The sequence below is a fragment of the Sceloporus occidentalis genome, unplaced genomic scaffold (assembly GCF_023333645.1).
Source record: "Sceloporus occidentalis isolate IW3139 unplaced genomic scaffold, rSceOcc1.0.p SCAF_1, whole genome shotgun sequence".
Taxonomy (NCBI): Eukaryota; Metazoa; Chordata; class Lepidosauria; order Squamata; family Phrynosomatidae; genus Sceloporus; species Sceloporus occidentalis.
The window spans coordinates 13,228,777-13,254,867 of record NW_028316981.1 but is presented as its reverse complement, the minus strand read 5'-3'; the positions used below and the strand labels follow the sequence as shown (position 1 = coordinate 13,254,867).

The window sequence follows — 26,091 nt, the reverse complement described above, 5'->3', positions numbered from 1 at the left end:
ATGGCTATTCAAGGAGCAAGTGTGGTGTTGCGATGTGAAGGTTTGACTAGGCTGTGGGAGACCAGGGTTTGAATGCCCATTCAGCCATGGGTGACGTATGGCAAGTCAGTCTCACTCAGGTTCAGAGGAAAGTTCTCTGAAGAAATCTTGCCAATATCTTAGTAAATCACAAGCTGAACATGAGTCAACAGGATGATGCAGCAGCTAAAAATGCCAATATGATCCTAGCCTGCATCAGTAGGAGTGTAGTGTCTAAATCAAGGAAACAATAATACCACTCTATTCTGCTTTGGTCAGACCTCAGTTGGAGTCTGTGTCCAATTCTGGGCACCACAATACAAGAAGGATGTTGACAGGCTAAAATATGTGCAGAGGAGGGCAAACAAACTGGTGAAAGGTCTGGAAACCATGTCCGATGAGGAGCTACTTAGGGAGCTGGGTATGTTTAGTCTGGGAAAGAGAAACCTGAAAGGTGACATGCTAGCCATGTTTAAATATTTGAAGGGATGTCATATTGAGGATGGATCAAGCTTGTTTTCAGCTGTGCCAGAGACTAGGATACAGGGTTATGAATGTACCGTATATACTCAACTATAAATTGACCTCATGTATAAGTCAAGGTCAGGTTTGGGAGCAAAAATTATGGATTTTGATATGACCCATGGATAAGTTGAGGGAAAAACATATGGGCATGTAACAAAGGATTTAAAGGATGAAGCAAAGGTAAACAATGCCAAAGAACTTACAAAATTCCAGCAGGAACAACTGTTTGTGCTCATCCTAAAGACTGGATGGATGAGATAATAGATAAGGGTCAGTACTCCCAAGATAGATTATGCTCTTGCCCTTTACCAGGGGATGGCTCATATTTAAATAAGAGTTAAAGTACAGTACTTACATTGACCTGTGGATAAGTCGACTCAGGTTTTTTTAGGTCAATTTTTGACTAAAATCTCTAGACTTATACATGAGCATATACAGTAAACTACAGGGAAAGGGATTCCACATAAACATTGGGAATAATCTTCTGATGGTAAGAGCTGCCTTTGATTAATTTGCAGAATCACTGGTGTTCATCTCAATAGCCAGACTGCAGCCTGGAAGGATGATATTGCCTTTTAAAAGTTGGGATCTGGCTTGTTTGAATGCTCATATTAGGGTGAAGAAGACACGTAATATCGCCAGGTTGTAGAATTGCCTGTTGCTGTTTTTCTAGATACTGCCTTGGACCTTTAATCACAAGTTTGATCTGTAAATGTGCATTTTGTGTGTTGTGGGGAACCCTTCCCTGGTGCAAAGCAATAGCTGCCTTTTACAGGATGATTGAATGCAATATCCTCTTTACTCAGAGGACACTTCACTTCCTGCTCTAACTTATTGTTGCTACATTTTCTGTCTTCCTCTAAGGAGTTTTATCATACAGAGGAAAACTGGAAGTTTAAATGGGGTTTATCCTGTGAAAATCACACAATCACTATTAAATCGCAATTTTTACATACATCGATCATTATCTTGGGAATAACAAGGGAATAACCAGTCAATAAACAGCAAAAAACATTCACAGGAAAATCCTGTGAATGATTTGTTGCTATTTATTGCCTGGTTATTCACAGGTTAATGGCACTTTAATTACTTTTCAAGGCCATGTTGTGTGAAAACCTTTACTGCAGTTGTGTGGTTTTCATGGGATATTCCCAGGGATAACGGCCATTTAATTGCGATATTGTGTGAAAATCTTCATTGCAAATGCGCAATTTTCATGGGACAATCCCCATTTATACTTCCAATAGTCCCCGTGTGATAAAGCCCTAAGAAAGGGGTAGGCAACTATGGAAGGTTTACAGGGGCACATTAGCTCTTCAGGGGCCTTGGGACATTGTATCCCCAAACATACTCCCTGCAACAAAGTAAATTGATTCCAAATGCATCCAGTCACCTTTAAGGAGTTGTTGTGTGTGTGCCTCCAAGTTGTTTCTGACTTATGCCAACCCTAAGGCGGCCCTATTACATTGTTTTCTTGGCAAGCTTTGTTCAGAGGAAGCTTGTCTTTGCCTTCTGCTGAGGCTGAGAGTGTGTGACTTGCTCAAAGTCACCCAATGGGTTTTTGTACTTGAGTGGGAATCCAACCCTGGTCTCCAGAGTCATAGTCCAGTTCTCAAACCACTACACCATGCTGGCTCTCCATCTGAAATATAGCTCCCTACAATTTAAACAGGGGGACCAACAAGGATCAGGTACTGTACATAGCCCTGGGTACTTTGAAGCTCTGTCTCCTATAATCCCTCAGCAGTGTCCAAGACTTATGGCAGGGATGTAGCCAGGATTTTGGGAAGGGGGGATCCAGACCCCATGGACCCCCCCACCATTGGCTATGTCCCTGCTTATGGGCATTATTATGGGTTTATGGGCATTGTAGCTTAAGCCTTAGTTCTCTGTCTCTGTGTGTGTATGTGTACCTTCAAAGTTGATTTATGGTGACCCCATCCAGTTCAAGGGGTTTTCTTTGGCAAGGAATACTTTGAGGTGGTTTTTCCAGTTCCTTCCTCTGAAATCTTCCCTGCAACACTTGGTATTCATTGGCGGTCTCCCACTAAAGTATTAACCAGAGCTGACGCTGCTTAGCTTTCAATATTAGAAGGGATCTGGTACCTTTAGAGTATTTAGGCTAGACATTATTAAAATGATCCATGAAAGTATAGTGCAGAGGGGCCCAAAACATAGCAAAAATGTGTCCCATGCCACCTGAAGGGCACTTGGGCACACTTTGCCTGCCCCTGCTCTAATGCATGAATAGGGAATTTGTGGCCCTCAGGTGTTGCTGGGCTGCAACTCCCATCAACTTCAGCCACCACAGAAAATTGTAAACAGTGACGGGAGACCGTGCCTTTTGGAACACAATATACTTTAATACAATTTATTCATGACCACCCTGTATAGGTTATCGCCATCAAATTACAAACTTACAAACATTATTAAAAGCTTTTAAGACTTTTAAAGTCACAGCTGGCTCTATAATATATAAAACAATGAATATTTAAATAATAAATATAATATGACATCCCTTCAAATATTTAAACAGGAAATGATAGCCCTGTTTAAATATTTGAAGGAATGTCATACTGAGGAGGGAACAAGGACCCGGAGCAATGAATGCAAGCTACAGGAAAAGAGATTGCACCTCAACATTAGAAGGAACTTCCTGACATTAAGGGCTGTTCAACAGAGGAACAAACGCCCTCGGAGGGTAGTGGAGTCTCCTTCCTTGGAGGTCTTTAAGCAGAGGCTGGATGGCCATCTGTTGGGGATGCTTTGATTGAGAGTTCCTGCATGGCAGAATGGGGTTGAAGTGGATGGCCCTTGCGGTCTCTTCCAACTCTACGATTCTATGATTCTATTAATATTAAGACCGTCACAATGTTACATAATCAATTCAGATTAGTATATTTATCACAGATTGCCACACCGGCTATTATCTTCGGAATCTAATCAAAACAGCTTTCACTGTGAATGTAACAGTATTAAACATGACAGACTTATTTGTATTAGGTAGGAAATATGTGATTTCCCCCCCAGATCTTTTTGGCTAGCTTGTGATATGATTGTCCAGACTGTCCAGGCAGAGCTGCAAAAGCTGCTTTTGAAACCCCAGGGAGGCCTGTTGATCAAAACAGGGTTGCAAAATGCAACCCTGCGGTTAAACTGCAGCTCCCATGAGCCACAGCCAACATTGCTAAAGGTGAAAAATGACTGGAGTTGCAGATTAACACCTTGAGTACTATATGTTGTCCATCACAGATGTGGCGTAGGGTTGCCATAACCTGGCTGCAACCGGGATTTTCCCGGTTTTGGCGGCACCGGCCTGCTCCTGTCCCTGGTGCCGCCAAAAACCGGGACAACCCCAGTTTCAGCTGGGTTGCACCACAACCCGCGGGGCCTCACTGCCCTCTTCCTCCTCCACTGTGCATGGCTGCGTGGAGGAGGCGGAGGAAGAGGAGGGCAGCGAGGCCTGGGGTGGAAGAGGCGAGGGTGGAGGTGACGCCTCCTGTGCGTGGCTGCGCCACCCTCCCTGCCTCCCCACGGCCTCCTCCTTCCTTCTCGGCCCCTGTGGAGGCCGAAGCCTCCGCAGAGGCCGAGAAGGAGCCCGCGGGGCCGCCAGCGATCGCCACGATTGCTGGCGGCCTCTTCCCTCCTTCTTGGCCCCTGTGGAGGGCGAAGCCTCGGCAGAGGCCGAGAAGGAGCCCGCAGGGCCGCCAGTGATCGCCACGATCGCCTGTGGCCTCCTCCCTCCTTCTCGGCCCCTGTGGAGGCCGAAGCCTCGGCAGAGGCCGGGAAGGAGCCCATGGGGCCGCCGGCAATCACCACGATTGCCAGCGGCCTCCTCGCATGTCCTCCATTTTAAAAAAAATGTGTCCTATATTTGAAAATGTTGTCCTACATTTGTCCCGGTTTGGAGGTCCTGACTTATGGCAACCCTAGATGTGGGCATTATAGAATTAGATGGGCCTGGCAAAATTTCCTTCTGTTTTCCATTGAGTCAGCATGGTGGAGTAGTTAGAGTGCTGGACTAGGACTTGCGGAGACCTGGGTTCGAATTCCCACTCAGCCCCAGAGACCCATTGGGTGACCTTGGGCAAATCCCACTTTCTCAGCCTAAGAGGAAGGCACCTCCTATGAAGAGATCTTTCCAAGAAACCCCAATGGTAGAGATACCTTAGAGATGCCATAAGTCAGAAATGAATTAAACACACTTTCTGTAGATCAAACTATTATGAAAGCTAGAAAAACAAACAACATCAGGATTTATAAAAATCCGATTTGTAATAAGCGCTGAATCAGTGTAGTGTCATAGCTTTGAGTTTTGGACCAGGGCTGAATCTGCACTGCAGAAATAATACACTGTTTTAATTGCTGTGGCTCCATGCTATAGAATCCTGGGATTTATAGTTAGTTGTGGCACCAGAGCACTCTGATAGGGAAGGCTAAATGGCTCACAAAACTACATATCCCAGAAATCGATTGCATGGAGCCATGTCAGTTAAACCTGTGTCAAACTACATTATTTCTGCAGAGCAGATTTAGCCAAGGGCTCAAGGAGACCAGGGTTCGAATCCCTGCCCATTCATGGAAACCAATCAGGAGACTTTGGACACTCAAATGAAAGCAATTGCAAGCATCCTTGGACTACATTTTGCCAAGAAAGCCCTGTGACAAGGTCAGTCACCATAAGTTGGAGCCATCCTAAAGTTACATGACATCAACAGCATGGCTTGAGTTCTTGTCTGCCTGCATTAGGCATAGCAGACCTATCAGGAAAAAAAATTAAAGTAACCAAAAATGTTGCCCATAGAGCCCAATAACTAAGGGATGCTGAGCTTTCCAACTCAAATAAATGGCCTAGTCCAATCTTGATTCTTCCTTTCCTACAATTCAGACCCACCCTTTGTCTCAAGACGATGTCAGCTTCCTGCCAAACCAGGGGGCTCTTTGGCGTCCAAGGCAGAGAATTCGGCAGCATGATCCTGCGCGGCCCTGGAACTCTTTGCCAGCCACTCCAGTGGGAGAGCTAGAGACAGACACAACAGGTAAAGTAGCTCTGCCTATCTGTTTTCTCTTTTTCCAAAAGTGTGGACTGATTTATGGACTGCAACTCCCAGAATCCCCATGCCAGCTTCTTGGGGAGGTGGTATTGGTGCAATAGTCCAAAAAGTCCTCCCTCCCCAGCTCTGTCTTCATTTTAAATCTTCAGTTGCATGTGTTGAATTTCTCTGTAGTTCAAGCATGAGACAGCTGTGGCCCTCAGATGATGATGATGATGATGATGATGATGATGATGATGATGATGAATGTTATTGCTCTCCAGCCTTTCCTCAGGGCTCAAGGAGGGGTACGGCATATTAAAATACAAAACAAAACATTTATACAAAATAATTATATATGCTTACTCCATAGACACTTCTTGTAAATAACCTACGTAGAATTAGATAGTGATTGATTATTCTTTAGAAAACTAAAAAGAAAATAAATTACAAGAAACCCCAAAATCGAGGATCCGAAGTATTGTTTGTTTTTTATTATAAAAGGTATTAGTTTAGCAGTTGTCGGTGGAGGTTATGCTGTAAGGTTTTGGTAGTTTTTGGTAGTGTTATTGTGTAATATTTTGGTAATGTATGTATTGTTATGGTAATGTTAGGTCTTGTGTTTGTGTTGTGTAAATAAAAAGATAGATTAAAAAATACAAAGCACAGTTAAAAGGAAAACACATAAAATCAACAGTTAAAATATGATACAGTACTATAAAACAATTCAAGTACTGTATACCATTCTTTAAAATATACAAGTTAAAAGGTCATGTTTTAAAATCGACTGGATAGGCCTACCGGAAAAAATGTGTCTTTAATATTGTTTTAAATGCTGTCAGTGTTTTTAGTTGTCGTATCTTTTCTGGCAGGTTCGACACACAGATGATGTTGGGCTGCAACTTCTGTAGTTCTTCACCACTAGCTATTCTGGCAAGGGCTGATGGGAGTTGCAATCCATCAATATCTAGAGGGCCACAGGTTTCCCATCTCCAGGCTGACAAAGGCGGCTGCCCATCTCCAGGCTGGAGAATCAAACACTTTAGAAAGCAAATACTTAGTTTTCTTCCCTGAGATGTTTATTTTCTGCATCTGAGGAATTTTAAACTTCTGGATAGAAAGGAAAATTAAGTCATGAACCTTCTTCCGTCTGTAGTCTGAAAGGTCACAGTTATGTAAAAGGTTCACCACCTCATCTGCTGTTTTGTGGGAAGATATCCAGGGGCTGGCCAATTCTTAGCTCTTCAGATTCTGCTGGAGTATACCTCCCATCATCGTTCACAACTGGCCATGCTGGCTAGGATGTGAACATTTGGAGGGTCACAACTTGCTCATCCTCCAAGATAGTCTCTGTATCTCGCTGAAAGTGATGTGTCTTAAAAGGGCTTAAACCAGAGCTGGGAATCTTGCAGCCCCCTAGAGATTGTTGGACTGCAATTCACAGCATTCCTCGGCAATGACTGTCCAGGCTAGAGTTGATTGGAGTTGCAATCCAGTGTCTTAGAGTACCATATGATTACCATTCCTGGATTAAACTGCTACACTTTTAGCCAGAATGAGTGGAGTACTAGGCAATACAGGTTCATTTTGGACTTGTTGTTATCACTTGGGCGTGCCTACCTTGAAGCGTTGTTTTTAGCACCACTTAGGCCCCATTCATACTGGTCTAAAAGACCTGGAAGGAACTGGGCTGATCCGGATGCCCCTCCCCCGAATCGCTCCGTTAGCAAGTGCCCACTACAAATTTGAAATCGAATGCATTTTGACCTGCAAATTAGAAATCGAATGCATTCTGTGTCTGCTGGCGAGGTGGCTGCTGCCAATCAAGCTATCGTCATGGTGACGTTTGCAGGGCATCGGGGAAAGTGTCCTCCCTTTTTAAAGAGCCAGGCACAGGGGTTTCAGCGGCTGAAGCAGGGAGAGAGATGCCTCTCTCTCTCTTTTTTTTTTTATAAACCTGTGGGCTTTGGGGTCAGATCTGCCCCTGTCCCAGGCAAAGGATGGGATTGCCATGCATTTTTTTATGCTTTTAAAAGCAACATTAGCTTTCCCTTTGCTTCCCTTGCTGTATCTGCTCAAGAAGACAAACCATGCGCATATTTGCTCCAAAAAAATTGTTAAAAATGTAACATTGATTGTTTGCAACATTTGTAGCTTCCCCCTCTGCAGAAGGCAAGGAAATCCAAGGATATAAAGTGCAAGCCCAGCTCCATCTGCCTCTGGAATACAAACATAATGTATTCAATGTGCATATTCGCTCCAAAAAAATTGTTTTAATTTGAAAAGGGGGGGGGGGGGTTGCCTGACATGAGCTCCGTTCGTGACCTGAATTTTTTCCTCCTGCAAGGGAAGGAATGCCCAGCGACAGAGGGCTTTGGGCAGGGGATGCAGGGAAAAGAGGCTCCTAAAGAATGCCTTCCCTTGCTCCCTTCTTCCCAGGGCTCTTTCCTCCTCCCCTTCCCCTCCGATGAGGGGAGGAAATGCCTTGCCCTTTGCCCACCCTCTGACCTAAATCCCTCCCTCAATTTGCCTCGATCGTGATCGAGGCCAAGTTCTCATTCCCAGGACCCGGGGTTTTCCAAAAGAAACGGTATTTGCGCCAATTTCAAAAACACCGCGCTAGGGGCCATTTAACACGGAACGGGTGTGCAAGCCCCGGATTCGCTTGTGTGAGATTCGGGGTGAGTAGGAACTTCACGTGATTGAATCGGTTTCAGAACCGATTTTTTTTGTAATGTGAATGGGCCCTTAGAAAAGTTTCTTTTTGGGACTACAAGTTCCTGAAACCCTCGGCGAGCATGGCTACTGTCTCTGCTGGCTGGGGAATTCTAGGAGTAACTGTCCCAAAAAATAACTTTTCCAAAGTTTGGTTGCAAGGGGGGGGGGGAATGCAATGGGGAAGAAGACGGGAAGGAAGAATTTTGTATATTCCCCTTGGCGGAAAGGTGGGATACAAAAGATACACACTTTGGACAGATTGTGCCTTTAGGGTATGTTTTATATTTCTGCCTGATAGATTGAAGCTGAAATGCTTGACAAAATAAACCACATCTATTTTCTCACTTCCTAATTATAGCATAAGCTTTATATGTTTTTTTCAACCTCCGGGTGAACCTTATTCATTGTGTAATCTTAAACATCCGGTGGTTCTCATGAAACAAGACCTGTATATCAGTCATTTAGTTCAAGGGGCCTGTAATTAATTTTCCACTTCTGACAAGATGTTCACCACAGCAGCAGAAATTTATCCGAAAATCTCTCTTGCTTTTTTTGTTGTTGTTGTCGCTTGGGGTACATGCTTCTTTTATTTGAAGAAATGCATTCATGTATATATAGATAAAAGCTTCTGAAGTTAAAAATGCTGTCTCAGTACTTTTCTCTCTTGATACCTAACAGTTCTAAAATACACAAGTCTGCAGTTGGGCATAACGATAAACCTGAACTCAGTCAAGTTGTCTTTTTGAACTGCAGCTCCCATAATCCCCATGGCTCTTAGTTGCCATATGGGCTAGGACAGTGCTTCCCAAGCTGTCTGATGTGAAGGACTGGGAATTATTATTTCCCCAGTGTGTTAGAGACTGGCACCATGTTTGTGCCCATTGGCACAATTTTTTTTTATATTGCATTACATGGTTTCTTACTTTCCTGGAAACTTGCTAAGGATCAGCAGCCAACGACTCAGGAACTGACACTAGTCCAGGGACCACCACTGGGCTAGGAAAGGCAGGGTGTTGTACCTTGTGTTGCCAGGTTTTCAAAACAGCAACAAGGGACAGCAGAGTTCAAAACCATGAAGTAGCTAAGGTGGAGTCTCCCTTGTCTGGAATGTTGAAACCCCAAATACTCCAAATACTAAAGCTTTTTCTCATGGGTGGCTGAGACAATGACACTTTTGCTTTCCAACAGTTTAGTGTACACATGTTTTGATTCATGCACAAAATTATTTAGGTTGACCCCTTTGCTTTCTGATGGTTCAGTGTCCACAGACTTTGTTTCATACACAAAACCTTTGGACTATGAGTTTAAGGGATATAGAAAAAATAAATGAATTTTTGTTTAGGCTTGGGTCCCATCTTCAAGATGTCTTATTATGCATATATGCAAATGCAAGCATTCCGAAGGCCAAAAAAATCCAAAAGACTTCTGGTCCCAAGCATTTTGGTTAAGGGAAACTCAACCTGTATTAACAAGTTTATGTTCTACCTAAGTACCAAATGAAAGTATTCAGTTCACTTAACCATGCGTTTCTCTGAAAAAATTAACATCTTGTCTGCATTGACAAGTTATATGATGCACTAATTTCTGTCTTCATAAAGGGCCTATACTAAAAAAAAAATGGGATTTTTGGGGCATCTCATCCAGTTTTTATGAAAGGAAAAGCTTTCCAACCCTCAAATAGGGAACACAAGGGCCACCTGCCAGATAAACTTTCTGGTCTCCAAATAAGAGACATTCCTTATGCCAATGGTTCAGATGTTTTGGACTTCAACTTCCAGAAGCCTCAGCCAGCTTGGCCAACAATCAGGAATTCTGGGAGTTGAAGTCCAACAACTTAGAGGACCAAAGTCTGGGAACTACTGCACAATAGGATGCTAGGATTTGGCTCCAGGACTTCCAGTGGATACCAACATCAGTGGATCCTCAAGTCCCAGTAAATATAGTCGCATAGTAAAATGGTGTCCCTTGTATAAAATGGCAAAATCAAGGTTTGCTTATTGGAATACATACATACATACATACAAACATTTTCAAACTGTGGATGGTTGAATTCGTGGATAATGAATTCATGGATATGGAAGGCTGGCTGTAATAAGGGACACCTGGTAACCCAAAGTATAGCCTAGAAAAGAAACTTTTTGAAGCTCCAGAAATTTAGATGGAAGCTGGCTCTAAACATTTTGCTGAAGCAAGATAGTGCACAACCTGTCCTGGCTCACACACAAGACTGGCTATTTGGTGGTGTCCTTCATACCACACCTGAGGGCATCAGGTGCCTTGATGGAGCCCAGAACAAGCTGCGTGGCACGCACAACTCTTCCCCCCAACACTGGAAGATCATCGCAGAAAGGGAAAGGAGACCAACCTGGCCCCATCCACTGGCAGCAATAGTGACTTTGATTCACCCATCCCTGACAATAAAAACTTGCAATAAAAACATTGCACAGAAGAACTCAGGCCTGACTGAGTTTGTTCTTGGATTCCTCCCTCCCTGGTCTCTTTTCCTTTGGAGACATGTCTCTCTTGAGATTGGAAGCCTGAGGGTGGGGACTGTCAAATGCACTCAGTTTTGTTTTGCTTCAAAATCATCTCAGTATTGTTTCTCTACCATCATGATTCAACCAATTCCAACTTTACATGGGAGCTGAACAGGGGGGACAAGACAGCATGGGCTCAGCCCGTGCTATCCTAATCATGGTACTCACCAGGGTCAGTTCACTTGGGTTGGCATTAGGATAAGTGGGTACTTACACACCTGTCCTTGCATCTACCACATGACCCACTACCAGTGTGCACTTCTTACATTGCCACACCATTGCTCTTACTCAGAAGCCCCTCATCACCATGTCTGATGTGGAAATGGAGTGCCTGGCTGCACCCACATGGCCAGGCACCCTGTCTCAGTATCAGGCATGGCAACCGGGGGGGGGGGTGCTTCTGAGTAAAAGCAATGGCACATCAAGTGCATGGGGCTGTGAAAGCAGCTGAGGAAAACCTCGGGTAAATTACCCTGGGCTATCGGTAATTGATCACCCTGGGATCAGTCTGGATCCTCTAGATCCACATCTGATCTGACAGTATCAGGTCCGATTCTGCCACTGGAGTTTTTGTCTACGTCATCTGAATTAGATAGGAGGCCAGGGGAAACCTGGGCCTATTGGCCCGTATGGACAGCCCAATGGATTCAGAACACGTTCCGTTTATTTCATTGTCCCCATGCTGTATGGCTCCCTCTCTGCGCTCTCATCTTTTTTCTTTCTTTCTGGCAGTTCTTTCTCTCCTTCTGCTCTGTTTCTCATTCAGCCTTCCTGTCTCCTAACATTTCATTCCATCGGGCATCAGATACGTCTGAATGTACTTGTCCTCCTGTTGGGATTGCCATATAGTTCAATGGTTCTCAAACTTTGTTCCTTCAGATGTTTTGGACTTCAGCTCCCAGAATGCCTGACTATTGTCCAAGTTGGCTGGGGCTTCTAGAAGTTGAAGTTCAAAACACCTGGAGGACAACAGATTGGAAATTACTATGGAACAGGCAGTGACATTTGGGTGACTCCCATGTTAGTGTGGTGGTGAATCAGCCCTGGGGTTTAACGCAGACTTAAAAGGAGCTATCCAAAAGACCGCAACCAAAACTTTAAAGTTTGCAGTGAAGCCCAGAGCGGATTCACCATTCCCCTGACATGGAAGCCACCACTGTGAAAGGGTGCACCAACATAATCCATTAATTTCCTCCTGGTGTCTTTATAAATTCAACTGACTTTCTGTGTTTGTGAATTTGACTTTTGTGGATTTGATTATTCATGGATTTGATTAATATGTTTTCTCTAGCAGTCTCTAGGTTCTTCAGTGTGACGCTGCCGGAAGTTGACTATGGAGTCACACTGGAGGACCTAGAGATGCCTAGAGATAAGACTTCTCTAGGCATTTGTAGGTCCTCCAGCATGATTTTATGGTCAACTTCTGGACCACAGAGTTGTGCTGGAGGACCTAGAGTTTCCTAAAGAGGTGTTCTATCAGGTTTAAAAAAATAGTGTTTTTTTATTTGCTGTTTTTTCCATTTTCATGGGGGTCCTGTGCCCCTAAACCGAGTGAATGTGGAGTGCCTACTGTACATTAGGAGATAGAAGGGTAGGGGTTCTTAGCTTCATTATATAAAAAAAAGGCATTGGGTTTTTAAAAATATGTTTACAAAAAAGCAGGAAAGACTCAGAGTGAAGAAGGAAGCGGAGGTATATAGGATACAAACAAGGGCTAGACATAATGCTGTCCAAATTTCTAAAAGTACATTTCTTGAAGCTATATGTGGATATAGTATATCTTGATTTCAGTAAGGCCTTTGACAAGGTTTCCCATGACATTCTTGCAAACAAGCTTGTAAAATGTAGGTTAGACAAGGTAACTGTTACATGGATTTGTAATTGGTTGACCAGCCGAAGCCAAAGGGTACTCAACAATGGCTCCTTTTCATTCTGGAGAGAAGTGACCAGTGGGGTCCCACAGGGCTCTGTCCTGGGTCCAGTGCTATTCAGCATCTTTATCAATGACTTGGATGACAGAATTGGGGGCATACCTATCAAATTTACAGATGACACCAAAGTAGGAGGAATAGCTAATACCTCAGAGGACAGGATCAAAATTCAAAACGACCTGAATAGACTACAAAGCTGGGCCAACTAACAAAATGAAATTCAACACGAAGAAATGTAAGGTACTGCACTTAGCGCGGAAAAATGAAATGCACAGATATAGGATGGGGGACACCTGGCTGAATGAAATTATGTGTGAATGGGATCTGGGAGTCCAGGTAGACCACAAGTTGAACATGAGTCAACCGTGCAATGCGGCAACTAGAAAGGCCAATGCAATTTTAGGTTGCATCAATAAAAGTATAGTGTCTAGTTTAAGGGAAATAATAGTGCCACTTTATTCTACTTTGGTCAGGCCCCACCTGGAATACTGTGTCCAATTGTGGGCACCACAATTCAAAAAGGATGTTGAGAAACTGGAGCGTGTCCAAAGGAGGGTGACTAAAATGGTGAAGGGACTGGAAACCATGTTCTGTGAGGAACGACTTAGGGAGCTGGGGATGTTTAAGCCTGGAGAAGAGAAGGTTAAGAAGTGATATGATAGCCCTGTTTAAATATTTGAAGGGATGTCATATTGAGGAGGGAGCAAGCTTGTTTTCTGCTGCTCCAGAGACTAGGACCCAATGGAGCAATGGATGCAAGCTGCAGGAAAAGAGATTCCACCTCAACATTAGGAGGAACTTCCTGACAGTAAGGGCTGTTCAACAGTGGAACACACTCCTTCCTTGGAGTGTAGTGGAGTCTCCTTCCCTGGAGGTCTTTAAACAGAGACTTAATGGCCATCTGTTGGGGATGCTTTGATTTAGATTTCCTACATGGCAGGGGGGATTGCTCTTGTGGTTTCTTCCAACTCTACAATTCTATGATGCTATGACATCTATAAAAGGTATGTTCATGTGTAATGTAAAGCAGTAAGATCCTGTGACCATTGTTTATCTTTTCAATCTTGGAGTTCAGGTCTTTTACAACATGAAAGATTCAACAACACTGATCCTCAGTTAAATTTCATGTCATTGTTGCTATGTGCCTTCAAGGCCTTTTTGATTTATGGAGATCCTAAGGTGAACCTATCATGGGGCTTTCTGGGGCTGAGAGTGTGTGAGTCATCCAAGGCCACCTAGGGTGCATTCACACTACATTATAAACTGGTTTGGAAACCAGTTTAAAAGGGGGGTGTTCATATTTGCACCGGTTTTTCCCAACCCGAATTTTGGGGGTGGGGGGGAAACTGGCAAAAATCCCCCTTAACCCGATGCTTTTGAAACCGAGGCATTTTCTGTGCCTTTTTTAAAGTGCCAGGCCTTTTTAGGGAGCCACCAATGGGAATGTGCTGCTGATCCCATTCGGGGGCACCCAGGAGAGAGGGGTAATGGACAGGGGGTGGGCAGAGGGCAGGTCCCACAGGTCTTGGCTTGGTGGCAAACCACCATTGTTTTCCCCTGTCAGTGCTCGCAGTTTGTGGATGAAGATACCGGCTCTTTAAATCCAGTGGATTCAAATTTCCTGCACTGTCAGGTGGTCCCTCTAAACCACCGCGCAGCTGTTTTCCTTTTCTGCCAGTGAATTAGTCCCCTTACCTTCACAGGCATCGCCAAAGCCGGGGAGAGGGTTCTTTTGAGAATATGGTGCAGCTTGTGGGGTTTTGTTAGGTTTGACAGTTTCTGTGCACCATTGTGTTTGCATGGCTTCGCAGGGTTTCTTGGCAAGGGTTCTTCAGAGGGGCTTGTCATCGCCATCCTCTGAGGCTGAGATAGTGTGACTCACCCCCAGGGTGAGCCTATCATGGGGTTTCTTGGCAAGGGTTGTTCAGAGGGGCTTCCCATTGCCATCCTCCAAGGCTGATAGGGTAGGGGTTACATGCAGAGGGGTGGAACATCCCACCTCACCTGGGGTCTTGCCTTCCCACCTGTGGACCTCCAACTCTTTGTTGACAAAGCACCATATTATTGCAGATGCAGAGTCACATCACCAATTATGACAGTGGAAGCAGAATGATGCAGATGTGCATCTTTTGACTGATAGTTTAAAAAAACCTGAGAATGATCTAACATGTTCGGTATGGAGGCTCCATTTTAAATCAATACTGACGGTAGTGTGAACATAAATAGGGTTAAATTGCACCAGAGATATTTGATCAGGGCAATTGTAGAGGGAACCTCAATTCGGAATCACAACATCCAATCTCCTCAGATCTCCTCGCTACAAAACCACTAGTGTGAATGCACCCCTAGTGAATTTCCATGTCTGAGCAGGGATTTGAGTTCTGGCCTCCAGAGTTGTAGCCCAAGTCATAGGTATATAATTAAAAAGATCATGGGGCTTTATAAATGCTGAATACTTTTTTAGTACAAAATTAATGTGTTGCAATGCGTCCAACCGAAAGGAGTAATTGAGGACTGAATGTACCTACATTGTATGCCAAAAGGAAATGTTATCTGCATTATTATCCCAACATTTATTGACGGAAGGAATTTCTTATTTAAAAGGGCATCATGTTACCAGTACACCTGAAACATTGATTTTAGCTGGACCAAACACAGTTTTAGGTCTAAAAAACATTTTAGATATTGAAGCTAAGGTTAGCTTTCCATTAGTTAATTTGCACAGAACAGCCTAGTTCTTTGTTCAACTCAATTCTAATTTGATTAGCGTCAAATTTAGTGCTTTCCAACAAACATTTATAAACTAGTTTTTTTGTGGGTTTTTCGAGCTACAAGGCTGTGTTCTAGAAGAGTTTTTCCTGACGTTTTGCCAGCAGCTGTGACTGGCATCTTCAGAGAATGTTGGCATGGAAGAGAAAGGGGTTTATAAACTAAACTTGTTGGTTTCAGTTTCTCTGATCAGGGTTTCCACAACACTGGGGGGACTGAAGCTCATGTTGCTGATGGTCCATATATAGAGACCAGAAGGATTGTAAATATTGCCACAGTTGACCTTTGGGTAACTAGTAAGTAGACTGATAGTAATGAAAGTGGCATTTCTTGTTCTGGACCAATTGACTGATCCAAAATAAAAAATGCCACAGTAAATAAATTTGTTTCATGAAGAAGGTTGCTATTGCAACCTTCAAATATGTAAGATTATCTCATAGTTACCTTCATATGAGCATGTAGGTCAAATTGTATTCGACAAGTTATTATACAATAAGGTGTATGCTGGCAGCAGAGATGACAGTGAGCACCATTCCTTTCTTCCTTAAATGAAGATAAGGTTTTTTGAATGTAATGTGTGGAAAATACAACCTACAAGCTACATTGTTTTGTTTACTCATCTTCCTTTTTCTTTATTATATTTTCTTCTCAAAGAGCTCCTGTGCTATTAACAGCTAAAGAAGATGTAGATAAAGATTGCCTCACCCGGCATCCATAGTATCGGTAACCATGATTTCATTTAATGTGGCCAGGGCTGAGCGAGGGAGAGATTTCTCTAGGCATCTGAAAGTCCTACAGCATAACTTTATGGTCAACATCTGGCAGAATATGACCATAGAGTTGCAATGTAAGATCTCCAGATGTCTAGAGAGGCATCATCTCTAGGCATTTTTAGGTCCCCCAGTGTGATTCTATAGTGACTCGTTATTATTGGTGGCTTCACTTATAAACAGTAAGTCTGGGAATATATCTGCCACAAATGCAGGGGGGCAACCTGTTTTCAGCAAGTGTATTGTTAACCGTCGATGTCAATTTAGGGCAACTCTATGAATGAGGGACCTCCAAGTCATTCGTCAAGAGCAGTCCTACTCACATCTTGCAGACTGAGGGCCATGGCATTTTGGATTTTTGAGTCCATCCATCTGGAATGTGGTTTCCCTCTTTTTCTGCTTCCCTCGACCTTGCCAAGCTTTCCTCATTGTGGAGAATCTCCAAATCTGGGAATTCTTCTTGAAGCATTTAACATTTCGTGGTAGGGCTTGTGTTCAGCCTTGTATCCACATTTTGTTTGTGCAATAGGAACAGTCACACTGACTGACCACGCTCAAGGTTACTTTGAGGATTACTTAGCCAATGTAGGAAAAGTATTTTGTATGCTTAACAAAAAAAAAGCTTGCCGATATTACTGCTTTTGACTACAGTTCCCATAATCACTCACCCAGTATGGCTGCTGTAGTACAGAGGTGGGTCACTGTATAATTGTATATCTCCAAGGATCCAAAATATGTCTGTCACAACTGTGGCGTCAATTCATTCGCTAAATTCACCGAAAGGCAGGCTTTTGTTGCACAACAGGTCAGAATAGTGGCTGTAAGTCTTACCTCATATCTCAACTTCTACAAAGTTGTATGGTTATCATCTTACCACTTTTACTGTCATATCTATATCACAAGGAGTTCTTGGGGTTTGTGGTTTGGCGAGATACCTTGGGTGCTGTTTTCACCTTTGAGTTAAACTAATTTAATCATCAGCCTCTTTCGCATCAAGTAATTTGGTGCCTTGAGTACCTCAGCAAGCAGAAACCCCCAAACTGCTTGTGGTATACCCATGACAATTAAAAGTGCTATGAAACTGGGTAATACAAAGGCATGTGTGCTCTTTTTAAAAAGAAATCTTGGACTCCTCTCCATTTAATGGTACAAATAGAGCCCAGATGGCATGGATAGTTATTGCCATCCTCTGAGGCTGAGAGAGTGTGACTTGCCCAAGGTCTCCCAGTGGATTTACATGGTCAAGCTGGTATTTGAACCCTGGACTAAGAAGCCAGTGTGACTTCGAAAGCTTGTAACATGTAATTGTGCATTTTGGTTGGTCCAATAAAGGTTATCATTGTTTGGATGTTATTGGATTTGCTATATGGCCAACACAGCTACCCCTAGATGTCTATTGGATAAGGGAGACTCATCCTACTCATATCTTGCAGCCTCAAAGCCATGGCTTCTTGGATTTGAATCCATCCTTCTGGAATGGGGACCATCATTCTATATTCTCTCCTTCTAGCATATTATACCATCCTCCCACCCATTTTTAGTTTATGCACCAAATTGCTTTACTGTCCTCTGCAGGATTGTAATGGAAATGCAGCTGACTGTTCCATGATCATGCACTGTATAATATTATATGCAAACACACAGCTAGGGCTTGGGCTACATTTTAGGACTACAAAATGTTGTTGGGGGTAGTTACCTGTGCTTGTTCTGTGATGTTTAGCATCCTGTTTCCTTTCTTCTTCCAGTCTTCTTCTCTTCCTTGACATCGCTCCAGGCTGAGGAGTTCTTTGATATGGTAGCCAAGGTCCAGGCAAAGAGACTCAATGACCAGCGTGCTGATTTTGCAGGGGCTGAAGAAACATGCGCTGGGAGCTCAAAGGTTGCCAAAGAGCAGCTCTATGACACTATCCTGGCACATCAGGTGAGTGGCATTGTCCTCCACAGAAGGCTGGAGCATGCAGGTGGCAAATCAATCATTCTTACTGATATTCTTTGCTGCTGTGTGCCTTCAAGTCATTTCTAATTTATGGCAACCCTCTCACAACCATTTCTTGGCAAGTTTTGTTCAGAGGAGGTTTGCCATTGCCTTCCCCTGAGGCTGAGAGAGTGTGACTTTCCCAAGGTCACCCAGTGGGTTTCCATGGTCAAGCAGGAATCTGAACCCTGGTCTCCAAGATTCTAATTCTACACCCAGACTGCTATTCCACATTGGCTCTGTCTTACTGATATTATTGTTGTTGTGTGCCTTCATTTCCAACTTACGGTGCCCCTTAAGGCAAACCTATCAAGGGGTTTTCTTGGCAGAATTTGTTCGGGGGGGGGGGGTTGCCTTTTGCTTTCCACTGAGGCTGAGAATGTGTGAGTTGCCCAAGGTCCTTACAGTCTCCATTTTAATTTATGACTCAGCCAAGACACAGAAAATCATTAAACTATTTCAGTATTTCTAAATTATTTCAAAACTATTTCATTTAACTAGTTCACCATCTACTTTAACATTATGTAAATAATCTGAGGTTATCATTTCTGTTTTCTGAATTTTTCTGCTGTAAGCCTGCTTCTTCCTTAGTTTTCTTCAGTATTCATTTCAATTATTTCCTGTTTTCCATTTCCTATGGCTGAACAGGGATTCAGACCCTGGTCTCCAGAGTTGTAGTCCAGTGCTCAAACCACTACAGCATGCTGGCTCTCTGATATTATTCCTTTGCTACCTTTCTGATGTTGGTATTATAAGCACTGTTGCTTATGGAGAAAAAATAGCACTACCCATCTGCATGATGGGAGGAATCCTCAGAGAAGTCTTGCACAAGGTGGCACTGGATACCTCTTTAAGCAATGTCGCCCCAAATACTTCCACCTAGTGGTGGCTCTTATGTCAGTAGGTCAGTGGTCGCAACTTTAAGGGAGTGACACCAACCCCAGTTGGGGGGAGAGGGGACCCAAAATTTGGAAGCCCAAAGGTGGAGGCAGGTAGGGTGGAAGCTGTCCTAAAAGCAGCCTAGCAAAGATGTAGTGTGCTCAGTGGTAGCAGTGTGCTAACATTTGGAGTGGGAGAGGTTATAATGGAAACACTGGATTCCTGAACTGGGAGTACCCCACACTGCAACATTTTGTTGCATACATTAAGTGACTACACCAGAGGTGGGCAAAGTGCAGCCTTGGGGCTATGCATGGCCTCCAAGAATGTTTTGGGGACCTTGATCTCTGCAAACTCCCAGGACCTTGTGGGGACCTCCACATTGTTGTTATTAACTGCAGTCGAGACAACTTTGAATGACAACAGTCCCATGAATGAGAAACTTCCAAGTCACCCCATCAGCAGCAGCTGTGCTCAGGTCTGGCGGGTTCAAGACTGTGGCTTCCTTGGGAGAGTCGATCCATCTGGAATGTGATCTTCCTCTTTTCCTACCAACTGCTACCTTGCCAAGCATGATTGTCTTTTCTAGTGAGTCCTGTATTCTCAAAATATTATAATGATGGCGGTGGTAATGATGATGATTTCATACCTGCCTCTTCCCAAGGTTTGAAGCAGGGTACAACACAGACCAAAGTACACAAAAACACCTTAAGTTAAAACACATGATTGCAGGACACAGTAAAATCATCCAACATAAAATTAAAAGTTATATATCGCCAATGTATGACAGTCTCCTCTTATCCCACCACCATTTCATCCAAGTTATGGAGTTTATCACAATGGGGCTAATTTCAGCATTAAAGAAAGATTAAAGTGCATTTAAAGCATTCTGCAAGTGAAGCGGAAATGGCGAGTAATTGCGCTAATGCTTATCACACGAAATTGCACAAATAAAGTGATATCGGAAATGCATTATCACTGAAATCCTGAAAGTAAAAAGATGTGCATTCATGCTTCTTTGTGACCACTTTAATGACGGGTTTTGTGCGATGTCGTGTGAAATCGTTTCATGTAATTACACAATTTTCCCGGGATATTCACAAGATAAACTCCCGATCTCTTTCGTATGATAAACTCCTCTGTGTGTCTGAACTCGACCACTCTGATAGCACTATTGTAAAGTTCCCAGAGAACCTGTGTATATTACAGAAATAATTTATCAAGCAGACGTACAACACGTGGTTGAAGGTTACTTAGTGTACAGAAGCTTATGGTTGCAGAATCCCAAGGCTTACTTGTTATCGTTACTTATTTAACACACTCAAATCCTAATTGACTCTTAACACATCTCACTAACTCTTTCACTATCTCTTTTTAATCCTAGCTGAGCCAAAGCACAACAAACTACTTTCCTTCATTATCTCATATCTTACTCTGCTCTTCTCTAACTAGCTCAGCCTCAACATCTCATAGAATCCTAGAGTTGGAAAAGACCTCAAAGGCCACCCAGTCCAACCCCATTCTGCCATGCAGGAACACACAATCAAAGCACCCCCAGCAGATGGCCATCCAACCTTTGTTTTAAAACCTCCAAAGAAGGAGGCTCCACCATCCTCTAAGGCAGCACATTCCACTGTCGAACAGCTCTTACTGTCAAGAGGTTCCTCTTGTTGTTGAGGTGGAATCTCTTTTCCTGTAGTTTGTATCCATTGCTCTGTGCCCTAGTCTCTGGAGCAGCAGAAAATAAGCTTGCTCCATCCTCAGTATGATTCTCCTAGTCTCGTTCCTAGCTCTGACTCACATCTTTCTCTGACTGTCATGCACTCCAGGCTTTTAAAAAACCCTTTCAAAGCCTCACTCAGTGGCATCACTGGGGTTGGTGTCACCTGATTTGAGTGCTTGGAAAGGGCTGTGGTGGGCCCCTTGGGGTACACTGCCCAGCCCTTCCTCTTCTCCCACTGTCTTGCTTGTTTGCCCCTCCAGCCAGCCAGACCCAGAAAGGGCTGCTGGCGGGGGGGGGGGCACTTGGGCAGCTGAGTGAGTGAGGCAGTGAGAGGTGATGGAAGGGAGGAGATTGAAGAGCTTCTCATTTGGGCTTCTCTGGTTGGCTCCATCAGCTGAAAGAGCCACGACAGCGGTGAAGCTGGAATGGGTGTGTGCATGTGCCTTTTTCTGCAGCCTCCCAGCAACCCCAGTCTGGCATGGTTGCTTGGCAGAGGTGACACACTTTCTTGCTCTCCCAGCAGCCTCATCATATCCTTGGGGTGTCACTCAGTCCAGCCTTCATTTCCCGCACCCCACCAATGATACGCCTGGGCCCAGCCATTTACCAGTCACCCTCAGCAGTCTATGCTATCTCCCCCTCCAAACAGATCACTTGCTTTTTTATATATACTATAGGTCACATATAAAAGGTAAAGGTAAAGGTAGTCCCTTGACATGAATGTCTAGTGTCATAACCAACTGTAGGAGACAGTGTTCATCTCTGTTACTAAGCCGAAGAGCCAGCGTTGTCTAAAGATTACTCCAGTGGTCATGTGGCCAGTATGACTGCACTGAATGCTGTCAATGTGCCTATTTATCTACTTGCATTTGCATGTAGATAAATAGGTACCACAGAAGTTGGGAGTAGTGACAGGAGCTCACCCATCATGCAGCACTCAGGCCTCAAACTGCCAACTTTCTGATCCTCTGATTGTCAAAATTGGTGTCTTAAACACTAAACCACTGCATGTCACATACATAACCATAATTTACCTTAGTTATATATATATATATCAGCATTGTTAAAAAAAAAGTCCAGAGCATCGTAGAGTCCTCTTTGTCGAGTTCAAAAAAAAATGAATTGCGCATCATAGATCCTTTCAGGAGAAGAAATTCACTCTTTTGAATAGGTGTAACATATATAGATTAAAAACAACAACAACAACACCTGATATGAAAAATTGCAATGAGCTTCTAACTACTTCTGGGTTGCTTGGGGAGGTGGGTTTGGCATTTTGGGCACTGTCTGTGGCCCATGGAGGATTCCACTCCCACCACCAAGACTTCTGTATCCATAGTTGTTTCCTAGCCCTGGTCTAAATTGACCTTCAGCTAGCATATTTGATAAGTGTACACATGAAGGAATGTGAGCAGGTGAAGCATGAATGACCAGCTCCCATTTCTTGAAGTTTTTCATCTATTGAATGTGCAAGAGCCCCATCCTCTTTTGAATGTAGTCACCCTGAGCAACAATGAGCAGGAAGGGAAGGAAGATCAGCAAGTGCAACTCGCTTGTGCGAGGCCCTCCTTCCATTCCTGCCTCTGATGGAGAGAAGAGCAACCAGCATCTGCTGAACTTAATTCCCTTCCCCCTTTTCTTCTGTTCTTGTCTTTTTAGATTGCAAACCTGAAGTCACTGTCTAATTAACAATTTGTAAGTCCCTCTGGGATCCATTTTGGCTGAAGAGCAGCATATCAATATTCTAAATAAACAAACAGTAAACGGTGAGCATAGGCTTTCTTTCCATGCCTAGTACACGTGTCACCCTTTACAAACCCAGAGACACAGGCTTCTCCTCCTTGAAGTCTCTGCCTGTCCACACCACTTGATCCACAATGATGAGAAATTCAAAAGCCAGGCCAGCATGGTGTAGTGGTTTGAGCATTGGATTACGACTGGAAATCAGGGTTCACTTCCCCTCTCAGCCATGGAAAACAACTTGGACAAGGCACATACACTCAGTTCCCCCAAACCCCATATAGGTTTACCTTAGGGTTGTCATAATTGGGAAAGGACTTTAAGGCACACAGCAACAACAACAACAACAAATTGGATTGTATGCTATTCTGTTGAAAGCAGGAGTCATCAGGAGCTTCCCCCTATTTCCTCAGAGCTTAAACAAGTTGGAATGGTGGTGGTTTGCATCCAGACTCCCGCACCCATCATGGAATTGTGGAAGCTGTGGTCCAAAGAAGTAATTGCCCAGGCATTAATTACCAGTGGAGCAAAATTATGTATGCCAGACTGGAGAATCAGAAGCTTTGGTGACAACGTAAATTGTGTCTACCTTCTCTCTGCAAGTAGTGTGCTTCTCTTTGTCCTTTGGGTAGCAGTGACTATTAATTTCTATTTTCCTCCCAGAGCCAGCGTCTTGAGGACCAGCGTACTGAGCCGCCCATCCCAGTAGGAATTCAGGGCCTTCTGGACTTGCTGATGAGAGCCCAAGGGACCCGGATGGAAGATCAGCGCTCGACTCTTCCTCCCAGTCTTTCTGCACCATCCTTGCAAAGGAGGCAACCCTCCTTCATTCATGGTGTGTAAACCCACCACCAGACCGCCCCTGCCTTTCAACAGGTGCAGTTTTAGTGACTTGGGACACTTGCCTTGAAATATTGGAACTTTCTTGCACCTGAATGAATGGTAGTTGGGACTGAGGACTGTTCTTGCTGCAATTGCATTAGTTAATGAAAATGGATACCCACTGGTTTGAGAGCAGCCATTATCACATGTCTCTGCAATAGCACTACTGGGGCTATTTCGGCCATCACACTCTCTTCTGCACTGTTCCTTAACCCAGCCTTCCTGCCCTGTGCCCTACCTGGTGTGCTTTTCAGTTTTTCAGGTTTTTTAATTATTGCTGTTATTTTTAACACAGTTTGGGAATTATGCTAATGCAATTTAAGCAAAATAAAAATAAAATGAAGGAAATCAGACTGTTTGGAAATAGCAAGGAGGAGAGTGGAGAAGGGGAGAAGAGGAGATGCTGACACCACATGATTGCTAATATAGAAACTGCCACAACAACAGTGTTTTGCACCTGAAGACAAATGGAACTGCAGCACAGTTGAGAGCTTATTGACAGGTTTCCCCCATCAATAAAAAGGGACACCCGACCCATGCTTCAGAGACACAGCAGCTACAGGTTGGAGGCAATGCTATGCGATAAGTGTTGCCAAAGGCACTTTTTTCTAACTTTAATTGCGGTTTAAAAGCCATGTGTAGTAATCGCCTAGAAATCAAGCTCTGCTACATCAGAAAATGTCACACAGCAAAGGTATCACGTGTTGTGATAAAAACAACAACCCTGAGCAGCTACAGTACAAAGGCAGGCTCTCTCCAAGCACAGCATCGCAAACTGCTAATTGCTTCATTCTGGCTAAGATTTCCTTCTGTCCTAAAAAGTAGATGTCTTCCGCTCAGCTACTGCCAAGAAAAGTCCAAAGCCTCTGCTGGAGGTAGCAATAGTATAATATCTCTAGCAGGAACCACAAATCTCACAAGCTAGTATGCAGTTTGTGGATATTCAAAGAACTCTTCCTCAAGTGAGGGAGGGATTAGAACAGAACAGAAAAGTCTAGCAACAGGAAAGGGAACAACAGAAGCCCAGTTTGTTGTATGTGACTACCATTAAGATGGTGAAAGTGATTTGCATTGTGGACTAATTAAGTTGATGTGTGCCTGGTGTTAATGATATCTGCCAGAAAATAAGTTTTATTGGCAGATAATGTGGTGTTCTAATGCAGGGGTGTGCAGTGTTTAGCCCTCCAGATTTTGGACTGTTGCAACTCCCATCATCCCTAGCCAGAATAGCACCTGTGAGAGCTGATGGGTTTTGAAGTTGGACAACATCTGGAAGGCCACATGTTGCCTACCACTGTACTAAAGGTAAGCCTAGGACATTTACTTGGACTTTTTAAAAACATGAAATTCAGCTTACTCAAATATGCTTGTAAAAGAATTGTTTTATGTGCTTCTATTAAAAAGAAAAAAAAAACAATTAGGGATATTGTTTGGTTTACATGTTTTCATCCTGGGACTCTTCAGTGCTTCAGAATCTATGCTGTTCCCCATTCAGCTGCAGGTAGAATTGTAACTGTGGGTCCAAAGCAAAGCTGTATTTCCTGCTAACTTTCTATAATCCCCATCCAAACTATAGCATTCTAAATCCTCTAGTGGCTTACAGATTGCAGATAAGGTTGAGTCTCCCTTATCTGAATTGCTTGGGACTAGAAGTATTTTGGATTGTGCAGGGGTTGGATTTTGGAATATTTCCATATAGACAATGAGATATCTTGGAAATGCGACCCAAGGCTCAACATGAACTTCATTTATGTTTTGTATAGACCTTCACACATAGCCTAAAGGTAATTTTATACATAATATGTTTTAATAATTTTGTGCATGAAACAAAGTTTATGTACATTGAGATGTAACCCCAAGATCTTTCCCACACTCAGTGCCTGAACATTATGGACATAATTACCACATGAGCTCTGTTCTTGCCACAACCTCATTAGTTATGGTAATAAAAATAGAAGCAACAGTTTCGGAGCAGCCATTATTGCGCATCTTGCCAATTGCACATCTGGGGCCGAGCAACTAGAGGGAATCTCTTTTCCTATAGTTTGCATCCATTGCTCTGTGTCTTAGTCTCTGGAGCAGCAGAAAACAAGCTTGCTCCCTCCTCAGTATGATATTCTTTCAAATATTTAAACATGGTTGTCATGTTGTTGTTGTTGTTGTTGTTGTTATTATTATTATTATTATTATTATTAACCTTTATTTATAAAGCACTGTAAATTTACATAGTGCTGTACATACAATCTTTTTAATTGGACAGTTCCCTGCCCTCAGGCTTACAATCTAAAAAGACACGACACAAAAGGAGAAGGGAGTGGTGGTGGGGAAGGGGCCTGTCTAGTATGATAATACATATAAAATACATAGCAGTACAGGAAATGATTCAATAAAACAGACAACAAAAGAACATCAAATAGCAAGTGACAATTATGCAATGCCTGGAATGCTTCTCTGAACAGGATGGTCTTCAGCTCCGTTTTGAAGCTGGTTAAACAAGTGATGGCCCTTGTGTCTTGTGGAGGAAGAAGGTTCCAGGAGTGAGGGGCAGCAAGTGAAAAGGGGCGAATCCCAGATGGGGCAGAGGAAATGCT

General features: G+C 43.4%; 1 protein-coding gene across 3 annotated transcripts in view; it reads left to right on the top strand.

Moving 5' to 3' along the window:
• The window catches only part of GPSM3 (G protein signaling modulator 3), a 73,539-nt gene extending 48,024 nt beyond the window's left edge, over positions 1-25,515 (top strand). For all 3 annotated transcript variants that reach the window (XM_089506313.1, XM_089506330.1, XM_089506322.1), the window contains exons 3-5: positions 5,432-5,582; positions 18,047-18,222; positions 23,282-25,515. In XM_089506313.1, the coding sequence (XP_089362439.1) occupies positions 5,432-5,582; positions 18,047-18,222; positions 23,282-23,461 (507 nt within the window). In that variant the 3' untranslated portion in view covers positions 23,462-25,515. The remainder of the gene's footprint in view (positions 1-5,431; positions 5,583-18,046; positions 18,223-23,281) is intronic.
• The last annotated feature ends 576 nt before the right edge of the window (positions 25,516-26,091 follow it).